The sequence below is a fragment of the Physeter macrocephalus genome, chromosome 18 (genome assembly GCF_002837175.3).
Source record: "Physeter macrocephalus isolate SW-GA chromosome 18, ASM283717v5, whole genome shotgun sequence".
Lineage (NCBI taxonomy): Eukaryota > Metazoa > Chordata > Mammalia > Artiodactyla > Physeteridae > Physeter > Physeter macrocephalus.
This window is the reverse complement of record NC_041231.1, coordinates 8,344,490-8,356,585: the sequence shown is the minus strand read 5'-3', so window position 1 is coordinate 8,356,585 and position 12,096 is coordinate 8,344,490. Positions and strand designations below refer to the sequence as shown.

The 12,096-nt window shown below is 39.1% G+C and overlaps 1 protein-coding gene across 12 annotated transcripts in view; it reads right to left on the bottom strand.

Moving 5' to 3' along the window:
• NR2C2 (nuclear receptor subfamily 2 group C member 2) overlaps positions 1-12,096 on the bottom strand; it is a 79,713-nt gene that overhangs the window by 24,897 nt on the left and 42,720 nt on the right. For all 12 annotated transcript variants that reach the window (XR_008615847.1, XR_008615849.1, XR_008615848.1 and 9 more), the window contains one exon: positions 3,766-3,876. Coding sequence is in view for 1 of the 12 variants with exons in the window: in XM_055080193.1 (XP_054936168.1) it covers positions 3,766-3,876 (111 nt within the window). In the remaining 11 variants the exon portion in view is untranslated. The remainder of the gene's footprint in view (positions 1-3,765; positions 3,877-12,096) is intronic.

Here is a 12,096-nt window from a genome sequence, read left to right as displayed (position 1 = left end):
CAACTCCTATGAGTACCTGAGAGGGGCCACTAGAATATCAGAGCAAGAAAGGAAATATCAGATGGTTGCGGATGGAGAAAGGACAGAGAACAGGTACTGGCTGCTCAAGAAGGATGTGCAGGAATAAACAGCTGGTGGAAGAGAGACCTAGGGAAGGAGGATGCTATAAGAGCCCAAGATGCAGTCCCCTGGGGAATGTAATAAGGATTTCAAACTTTTAAAAAACATATAAACAGCAGAAGTCTTTTCTAGTAACATGTGAAACCTCAAAAAATAAACTAGATAAAAAAGCACTGTATTATATAAATGTATTTTATAAGCTCAAATTTAAACATTTCCTTCGGTCAAACAATGAGTATAATTATGCTCTCCTGAAAACATAAATATGAAATGGGGAGTGTGGAGGAATAGCTCTGGAAAACCTTAAAATCCACGGAGATGGCAAAAGAAGGTTTAAACCAAGATCTGCCCCAAAGAGAATGAACATGGATTACAAGTGAGTGCACCAGTGACCTCCAGCATGTCAAATTTGGTATATGACATGTTCAAGTGTATTTTTCTTTTAATCTACTTTAATTGCTTTGAAAGCTGGACTAAAAAATGAAATTTGAACATAATGTTTGTGTAATCTGGGAAACAGTAAAGAACACAGTTTGAAAACCACTGGCCTAAAAAGACTACATATGATGATAACCCATGAAATTTACTGAGAAGCTAGATTTTGTGATGGCATGGCTCCGATTAAGCCTCATTTTCAGATAAGCAGGTGTTCTCCTACAGCTTTTCTTATCTCCATCTCCTTCCTCCCATAGTTTCTGCCCTAGACCTCTGTACCCCAAAAAACAACAGCTCTCAACCCCAGTCACAAGGCTACCTCCCCTGCTCTGAGGACCACCACCCTTCACACTTGGCCCCAAAGCCCTTTTGCAGCCATTAGGATGACATGATACTGATGAACACAAGTCCATCATCAGATCAGCCCTCTGTTGGTCTGCACAACTAGATATGTTGGGCTTGCGTTGACACCTTAATTTTTGCTATCATTATTAAAAACAATAAAAATAAATTCTGGAATGGGAAAAAATAGTTATAAAGGATTTAATTGGGAAAACTGATGAAATTTTAGAATATGGACTATGGACTAGATAATGGCATGTTTCAATATTAAATTTACTGATTTTGATAACTGTATTGTAATTATGTAAGAGAAAATACATGCTGAAGTATCCAGGGCAAAGAGGCATGATGTCTCCACTTTATTCTCAAATGATTCAGAAAAAACACATTATACATACATTCAGAATGCTACAGCAAACAACTGGTGAATCTGTGTAAAGGGGACACAAGATTTATATGTATTATTTTCCTTAAGTTTGAACTTATATGAAAATAAAACATTAAAAAATTATAACACAGATGCTAACATTTATTGACGTCTACTTCCTACAGCTCTATAGGCAGTATCTCTTAATCCTTTTACAATCCTATAAAACAGGTACTATTACTGCTGCCACTTTACAATTATAGATGTTCTAGAAACGTTTCCCAGGGTCACAGTGCTGAGCGGAAACAAGATTTGACCCTAAAATCTGTTCCATTAAGAGCCAAAGCTCCTAAATGTTGCATAGCTTGCCATCCTTATTGAATAATCTTTCCCTCCCAACCTTATCACACAAGCCACTATTTGGGTTCAGAGCACTGTTATTCATTAAAATATCAGAAAATGTATTCTGTCTCCACACCTCAGGGGATGAGAGATTCCTCACTGAAGTCAGGGCTAGAAATGAAAACTTCATCAAAGCCATCAGTACCAACATGAAGAGCCCAGAAACCAACCTATGACCAATAACTTTCCTTTAAAAAACCAAACCTTGAAAAACAGTCAGTTCTGTGGCACCGAGGTAGGTCCCCCCCTTTTTTTTTTGCCCCACAGCACAGCAAGCAGGATCTTAGCTCCCCAACCAAGGATCGAACTCGTGTCCCCTGCAGTGGAAGCACGGAGTCTTAACCATTGGACCGCCAGGGAAGTCCCGAGGTATGTCTAATTTTATTGACGGTGCACAATGAAAAGATTTTCAACTACAATTACTTTACATAAAACTCACGCTAATGGGTTATCTTCCCTAGAGAAACTGGAAGCTCAACACCAAAAATCTCTTCTACGAGACTGCTGCTCAAGAATCTTACTGCATTCTAGCCAGGACAGTGGTGGAACCATGGGCCAAGCACCAGGGCATGGGAACAGCCCCACTGTATGGAATGGGATGCCTGAATACCCCTCAGGAAAACAGGAAGATCCTTCTTATACCAATACAGGGGGCTGTATACCCTCTCTTGAAACACAAACTAGCTACCGAAGGAGTTTTCTGGAAAAACTTTCTATGTTCTCATCTGCCCTCAGATGGTTGTGAAACCATAATATAACATCCATGGTTAAATGTACAAAGTTAGTTCCTAGTTAGAGTTGGGAGAGTTATGTAGGCAGGATCCTAACACCCGCTACATAAAACTATAAAGGCCTCATTTTCAAGTCACAATCAGCAAATAAGAACAAAGCAAAAGAGAAAAAAATAACTTAGCTATATCAAGTTTCTGATTCTGAGGAATAGTAAAATCTCATTAACGTTGGACCAATTACTTCTGAATTTCTAGACACTCAGATATGTGTTTCCTACTTGGTGTGAAGTTAAGAAAAGAAGTATATGAACTGGTATTTATGATAAAATATGATGTAACACAGACATGATGGAAATATAATTTTTAACAACTCATTTCACTTTACTTATTAGAACTCTTCTATGCTTAGTTTATAATAATCCATAAAATCACTTTTAAGAATGGGTGAACACTATGGAAGTCATCTGGTTATTACAGCATACTACTCACTTATACTGAGTTTTAAAATAAAGAAACTGTAAATGAAAGCAATCCTTTACTTATTCACTCAAATACCTGTCCACCTGCTATTCTCTCAAACTTACGTTACATAACTAGAGTTTTTTCTGCCGTTCATTTCTGTTCATGTGTTTTGGTTTGGCCTTTTGATTCAGCCTTTTGAGATAACTATGAATCTTTAATGTATGTGTGCCATCGATAATTTTCCCTTCTTCTTGCTTGTTGATCATGATTTTGATACATGTACCTTTCTCTTTGTTCAGTGGGAAAGAGGCACGTTCAGAGCCCTGGGAAGACTAAACTTCCCATAAGTGAATATCATCAATTAGTTAACAATAACAACAATACTAGCAATAATAGTTATTATAGATAATTAGTACATACCGAATGTTATTATGTGCCAAGCACTGTTTCAAGCATTTTACAAGCAATATTCACTGATTCTTCCTAATAACCTTATGATTATGAGGTAAGTACTACTATTATGTACATTTTCTGAATGAAAAAGTGAGACATTAGCAAAGCTATAAAATGGGGCATTGGATTTGACTTCAAGAGGAGGTCCACACTCTTAACTACTAAGACATACTACCTCTCAATTTTGAAGCACATAAGTAATAAATGGTACTTCATTCCAATAGTTTGAAGTGACAGTTCAGACTTTTAGATTAAAAGTAAGTCAGCTTAGTCAATGTAAAATCTTTCTTCTTTTATCTTTGAAAAAATAAATGACACTGTACTATACTTGATGCCTAAGAAGCACAGCTCCTTAGTGAAACCCTTAGCCAGGTTTGTTTTCGGAAACGATTCAGGGAAGGCAGGTCTGCCCTCAGGCAGGTGGCTGGAACCAAGTGGGACTGCTGCAAGTACCTGAATGCGCTGAGGTGAGGCTACCGCAGAATCAGTGGAGATTATCTGGATGCGCGGGGAGGGGCTGGTCATCCCTGGAGATTCCGGCCGAGAAGTCTGTGTACGTGGTACCTGTGGGTGAGAAGCGGGCTGGATCACAAGGGGGCTCAGAAAGATGCCCAGTGGTGGTTTGAGGACCATGCCTCTTGCTTTCACTGTGGCTTTGAGTGATAAAATTGTATAGTTTTCGATGACAAAGGAATCAATGAGATATTTCCACAGAATGATCCTGAGAAACAGCTAAAATAGCTGTTTCTAATGTTGAAAATGCAAGAAAAAATGAAAGGTATTTTCAGGTCCGCTCTGCACAGCATCAATAAAATAAAAAGCTACCAAAATAACTTCTTAGAGATCATCTTTGAATTTTTTTCACTGTCTCTAAAGCCAGCTATAAAGCACTCCTTTAGGATGACAGTTTCCAGAAGACAGGCTCTCACAATACTGTTGAGGATGGCAAACAACCAGAATTACACTGGAAACTACTGGGATTAATACTTGTGAAAGAGTCTGGCAACCTCCCATCCTCACTGGGATAAAATCGGAAAAAGCTCATCAATAACACAAGGTCAATACCCACTAAAGTCAAGGTTCAAGGTTCTGAATGGTCACTTGGGCACCTGAAGTGAGCAGATATTATTTTTCCTTGAATAAAAGTATATCACGAACCAATGCTTTTCAAACTTCAAAAACAAAAAAAACAAAAAACAAAAAAAGGAAAAAGAAGGAGAAGAGGAGGAGGAAGAGGAGGAGGAAGCAACACCTCCCAATTCATTCTCCGAGGCCAGTATTACCTGATACCAAAACCAGACACACATCACAAGAATCAATATTCCTTAAGAATATAGATGCAACAATATGCAACAAAACCCTAGCAAAATGAATCCAGAAGCATATAAAGAATCATACACTATGACTAAGTGGGATTTATCCCAGGAATGCAAGGTTGGTTCAGCATATGAATCAAACAATGTAACACACCCAAGAACAGAGGACAAAAGCCAAATGATCATCTCTACTTTTTTTGTGTGTGTGTGTATGGTATGCGGGCCTCCCTCTGCCGTGGCCTCTCCCATTGCGGAGCACAGGCCCCGGACGCGCAGGCCCAGCGGCCATGGCCCACGGGCCCAGCCGCTCCGTGGCATGTGGGATCCTCCCAGACCGGGGCGCGAACCCGGTTCCCCTGCATCGGCAGGCGGACGCGCAACCACTGCGCCACCAGGGAAGCCCCCAAATGATCATCTCAATGTACAGAGGAAGCATTTGACAAAATTCAACACTCTTTCATGATAAAAACACTCAACAAGGGCTTCCCTGGTGGCGCAGTGGTTGCGAGTCCTCCTGCCAATGCAGGGGATGCGGGTTCGTGCCCCAGTCCGGGAAGATCCCCACATGCCATGGAGCGGCTGGGCCCGTGAGCCATGGCCGCTGAGCCTGCGCGTCCGGACCCTGTGTTCCGCAATGGGAGAGGCCGCGACAGTGAGAAGCCCGCGTACCGCAAAAACAAACAAACAAACAAAAAAAACACTCAACAAAATAAGAACAGAAATACTGGGCTTCCCTGGTGGCGCAGTGGTTAAGAATCCGCCTGCCAATGCAGGGGACACGGGTTCGAGCCCTGGTCTGGGAAGATCCCACATGCTGAGGAGCAACTAAGCCTGTGCACCACAACTACTGAGCCTGCGCACCACAGCTATTGAAGCCCGCGTGCCTAGAGCCTGTGCTCTGCAACAAGAGAAGCCACTGAAATGAGAATTGAAGCCCGCATGCCTAGAGCCTGTGCTCTGCAACAAGAGAAGCCACTGAAATGAGAAGCCTGTGCACGGCAACGAAGAGTAGCCCCCGCTCACCCCAACTAGAAAAAGCCTGCTTGCAGCAGCAAAGACCCAATGCAACCAAAAATAAAATAAAATATTTTTTACAAGAACAGAAGTACTGATATTCTATCGATCTGATAATGAGTATCTATAAAATACAGCTAACATAATACTTAGTGATGGAAGACTGAAAGCTTTCTCCTAAGATCAGGAACAAGACAAAGATGTCTGCTTTCACCATGTCTACTTGACACTGTACTGGAAGTTCTAGACAGGGCAATTAGGAAAGAAAAAGAAACAAAAGCAGCCAGATTTGGAAAGAAGGAAAACTCTCTATTTGCAGATGATACGATCTTGTACACAGAAAATCCGAAAGAATCCACAGAAAAACTATTAGCACTAGTAAATGAGTTTCAAGGTTGCAGAATACAAGATCAACATATAAAAATAAGTTATCTTTCTGTAAGTTAGCAAAGAGCAGAAAATAAAATTAAAGGAACAATCCCACTGACCACAGCATCAAACACGAGAAAATACTTAGGAATAAATTTAACAAAAGTGTAGTATTTGTATACTGAGAACTACGAAACACTGTTGAAAGAAATTAAAGAAGACCTAGATGACATCTGTGTTCATGGATCAGAAGATTTAATATTGTTAAGATGACAATACTACACAAATTGATCAACAGATTTAATATAGTTGCTATCAAAATTCTAGCTGCCTACACTGCATAAATTGACAAGCTCATCCTAAAATTCATGGAAATGCAAGGGACCCAGAATAGCCAAACAATCTTGAAAAAGAACAAAGTTGGAGGACTCACACTTCCTGGCTTCAAAACTTACTATAAAGCTACAGTAATCAAAACTGTTGGCAAGGGCATAAAAACAGACACAACGACCAACAAAACAGAACAAAGAACCCAGAAATAAACCCTCCCATATGTGGTCAGATGATTTTTGACAAAAGTGGAGTGGCAATTCAATGGGGAAAGAACAGTATTTTCAACAAATGGTGATGGAACAACTGGACACACATAGAAGAATGACACTGGACCCCTCCCTCCTACTATATGGAAAACAATTAACTCAAGAGAGAGAATTCTGGGAAGATGGTGGAGTAGGAAGCTCAGGAATCTCTTTCCCTACCTAGACCACAAGTGCACTGGTGGAATCTGTCTGATGTAACTATTTTGGAACTCAGAAATCTACTGGAGGCTTGCAATTTCCAAGGGAAGCCTTGGACCATAAATTGCAATTAATTTTGGTCAACTCCAGCTCCTAGCACAGTAGCAGCAGCTACCCATTCCCCATATCTACCCTATAACAGGCAGCTGTGCACATGTTCCAGAAGCAGCTTGCACACAGCTTGTGGGAGCCAGGGTGGGCAAAAAGGGCCCTTGTCCTCCAAATACTGGGGATCTGTGCTCCAATCACTGATTGCTTCCTCTGATCCCAGAGGTGCAGACAAAGAAGGGGTATTCATGGTGTTTGTACTTCCTCCTACTGTTGCAAGCCCCTCCATTTCTGCTGAAGTGATTTCCAGGGGACTTAAAAGACTGGATTGCTTCCCCCCTCCCCTTTTTTCTCTTTATCCTCTATTGGCAACCAGACATTAAAGACAAGGACATTCAAAACTAACTGCATATACAGGGACAATTAGAAAGTAAATACACATGCTCAGAGAAAGGCACAGGTTTAGAAAAGACCCTAGAAAAGACCTTAAGTTTACATGTCAGGATTCTCCTTGGAAGAGAAAAAGCTTACAACAAAAACAACAAAGTAACAAAAAACAGTAAATATTTGGAAAGGGAGAGAATCTGATTTCCAGAGTTACCACATTATTAGACTTAAATGTCCAGATTCAAATGTTGTTTCAACAACAACAACAAAACCACATGGCATACAAAGAAACAAGAAATTATGATCCATTCAAAGGAAAAAAAAAAATCAACATAAGTTATCCCTGAAAAAGATCTCATGTCAAATGTATTAGACAAAGACTGAACTAAAGGAAGAGGTGGAAAACTCAGAAAACAATGTAAGAACAAAATGGAAATACCAATAAACAGAAAACCTAGAAAGAAACCAAAAAAAATTTTTTGGAGCTGAAAACTACAATAGCTGAAATGAAAATTTCACTAAAAGGATTCAAAGGAAGATTTGAACAAGCAGAAGAATCAGTTACCTTGATGGAAATTACTGAGTCTGAGGAACAGAAAGAAAAAAGATTGAAGAAAACTGACCAGTGCCTATGAGGCCTACAGGATACCAAAAAGTAGATCAACAAAGCATTGTGGGAGTCTGGAGGACAAAAAGGGGAGTGATCAAAGAATATATGAAGAAATAATGTCTGAAAACTTCCCAAATTTGATCAAAGACATGAACATAAACATCCAAGCTCACCAAACTCCAAGTAAGAGGAACTCAGAGATCGAAATCAAGACATTATAATCAAACTTTCGAAAGAAGAGAACATCTTGAAAACAGTAAAAGAGAAGCAAATTATCACATATGAAGGACCTGTAATTAGATTATTTGCAGATTTCTCATGAGAAACTTTGGAGGCCAGAAGGCAGTTGGCAAATACAGTCAAAGTGCTCAAAGAAAAGAAACCTGTCAACCCAAAATACTATACCTGGAGAAACTGTCCTTCAAAAGTGAGGGAGATTATAATTAAAATGGCAAAAGTTAAAGATAAAGAGAGGGGGGGCTTCCCTGGTGGCGCAGTGGTTGAGCGTCTGCCTGCCGATGCAGGGGACACGGGTTTGTGCCCTGGTCCAGGAAGATCCCACATGCCGCAGAGCAGCTAGGCCCGTGAACCATGGTCGCTGAGCCTGCGCATCCAGAGCCTGTGCTCTGCAACGGAAAAGGCCACAACAGTGAGAGGCCCTCGTACAGCAAAAAAATAAAAAATAAAAAATAAAATAAAATAAAATAAAATAAAATAAAATAAAAGATAAAGAGAGGATTCTAAAGGCAGCAAGAGAAAAACGAAGAGTTAATTTTATAAGGGAACCCCCATAAGGCTATCTGCTGATTTCTCTACAGAAATGCTGCAGGTCAGAAGGGAGTGGCAAGATAAATTCAAAGTCCTAAAAAGGAAAAACCTGCAACCTAGGATACTCTACACAGCAAGATTATCATTAGAATAGAAGAAGAGTCAAAGAATTTCTCAGACAAGCAAAAACTAAAAGAATACAGCAATACTAAGCTTTTAACCTAAAGAAATATTAAAAAGTCTTCTCTAAATAAGAAAGAAGGAAAAAAAAAAAAAAAGCAGCAGCAGCAAGAATCTATAGGAAAGAAAAAAAAACAAACAAACCCACAATTGGAGCCTTCCCTGGTGGCGCAGTGGTTAAGAATCCGCTTGCCAATGCAGGGAACAGGGGTTTGAGCCTGGTCCGGGAAGATCCCATATGCTGCAGAGCAACTAGGCCCGTGTGCCACAACTACTGAGCCTGTGCTCTAGAGTCTGCATGCCACAACTACCAAAGTCCACGTGCCGAGAGCCCATGCTCCTTAACAAGAGAAGCCACCACAATGAGCCCACGCACTGCAATGAAGAGTACCCCCCACTTACTGCAACTAGAGAAAGCCCATCTACAGCAATGAAGACCCAACACAGCCAAAAATAAATAAATAGATAGATAGATAAATAAATAACTTAAAAAACATAATTGGAAAGTAGATCACTTCAATAAGCCAGTACGCAGATTAAAAAATTAAAAAAAATTTTTTTTGGGGTGAAAGTGATAACTACAATGAACAGCAAAAGCATAAACATGAAGATATAAAAGAGGACATAAAAATCATAAAATGTGGGGGAGTAAGAAATTGTAGATTTTTTTTTTTAGAATGTATTTGGAGCCTATATGACAACCAGTCTAAAGCAAGTAGATAACAGTAATAGGTTAGCATACCTGAAAAACAGGGTAACCACAAATCAAAAACATTATTCACAAAAACCAAAAAGAAGAAAACACAAGCATAATATAAAAGAAAACCATCAAACCACAAAAGGAAAAACAAAAAATGAATGAAAAAGAAATATAAAATCAACTGGAAAACATTTACAATGGCTATATATATATATATATATATATATATATATATATATTTTTTTTTTTTTTTGGCGTTGGCGGTACGCGGGCCTCTCACTGTTGTGGCCTTTCCCGATGCAGAGCAGAGGCTCTGGACGCGCAGGCTCAGCGGACATGGCTCACGGGCCCAGCCGCTCCGTGGCATGTGGGATCTTCCCAAACCAGGGCACGAACCCATGTCCCCTGCATCGGCAGGCGGACTCTCAACCACTGCGCCACCAGGGAAGCCCAAGAGCTGGGTTTTTGAAAGGGTAAACAAAATCTACAAACCTCTAGCCAGGCTCACCATAAAGAAAAGAGAGAGGACCCAATAAACAAAATAAATGAAAGAGGACAAGTAAAAACTGATACCACAGAAATACAAAAAAAACATAAAAGAATACAACTATATGCCAACAAACTGGACAACCTAGAAGAAATGGACAAGTTTCTAGAAACATACAGCCTACCAAAACTGAATTGAGAAGAAATAACTTGAACAGACTGATTACTAGACGTGAAATAGAATCTGTAATTTAAAAAACTCCCTGCAAACAGAAGTCCAAGACCAGATGGCTTCACTGGGGAATTCTTCAAAACATTAAAAGAACTTACAACAATCATTCTCAAACTCTTCCAAAAGAGCGAAGAGGAGGGAACACTCCCCATGTCATTCTAGAAAGCCACCTCACCCTGATGCCAAAACCAGACAAAGACACCACCAAAAAAGAAAATTACAGGCCAATATCTTTGATGAATACAGATGCAAAAATTCTCAACAAAATATTAGCAAACTGAACCCAACAATACATAAAAAAGATCATACACCACAACCAAGTTGGATTCATCCCAGGGTCACAAGAACGGTTCAACATACACAAATGAATCAATGTGATACACCACATCAACAAAAGAGAAGACAAAACCACATGATCATCTCAATAGATGCAGAAAAGGCATTTGATAAAATTCAACATCCACTGATAATAAAAACTCTTGCCAAAGTAGGTACAGAGGGAACATATCTCAACATAATAAAAGCTATTTATGACAAACCCACAGCCGACATAATACTCAATGGTGAAAAGCTGAAAGCCTTCCTGCTAAAATCTGGAATAAGGCAAGGATGCCCACTCTTACCACTTCTATTCAACAAGTTTTGGAAGTCCTAGCCACAACAATCAGACAAGAAAAAGAAATAAAAGGTATCCAAACTGGAAGGAAGAGGTAAAATTGTCATCATATGCAGATGACATGATACTAAGATACTGAAGACCCTCAAGACTCCACATAAAAACTACTAGAAGTGATAAGTGTATTCAGCAAGATAGCAGGATACAAGGTTAACATACATAAATCAGTTGTATTTCTTTACACTAGCAATGAAATATTAGAAAGGGAAAGTAAAAAAAAAAAAAAAAAACCTTTAAAAATCACATTAAAAAGTAAAATACTTAGGAATAAACCTGACCAAGGAGGTGAAAGACTTACATGCTGATAACTATAAAACACTGATAAAGGAATTTGAAGATAATACAAAGAAATGGAAAGATAACCCATGTTTTTGGATTGGAAAGTAAAAAAAAAAAAAAAAAACCTTTAAAAATCACAATAAAAAGTAAAATACTTAGGAATAAACCTGTAAACCTGACCAAGGAGGTGAAAGACTTACATGCTGATAACTATAAAACACTGATAAAGGAATTTGAAGATAATACAAAGAAATGGAAAGATATCCCATGTTTTTGGATTGGAAGAATTAATATTGTTAAAATGGCCACACTACCCAAAGCAATCTACAGATTTAATGCAATCCTTATCAAATTACCCATGACATTTTTCACAGAACTAGAACGAATACTCCTATAATTTTTATGGAACCATAAAAGACCCAGAACTGCCAAAGCAATCCTGAGGAAAAAAGAATAAAGCTGGAAGCATAACCCTCCCAGATTTCAGCCAATACTACAAAGCTTCAGTAATCAAAATCTCATGATATTGGCACAAGTACAGACATATGGATCAACCAGAAATAAACCCACACACCTATGGTCAGTTAATCTTCGACAAAGGAGGCAAGAATACACAATGAAGAAAGGACTCTCTTCAGCAAGTGGTGTTGGCAAAGCTGGGCAGCCGCATGTAATTCAACAAAGTTAGAACACACCCTCACACCCTACACACAAAAAAACTCAAAATGGCTTAAAGACATATATAAGACATGACACCATAAAACTCCTAGAAAAGAACATAGGCAAAACATTCTCTGACATAAATCGTAGCAATGTTTTCTTAGGTCAGTCTCCCAAGACAATAGAAATAAAAACAAAAATAAAACTTATAAGCTTTTGCACAGCAAAGTATACCATAAACAAAACAAAAAGACAACCTGCG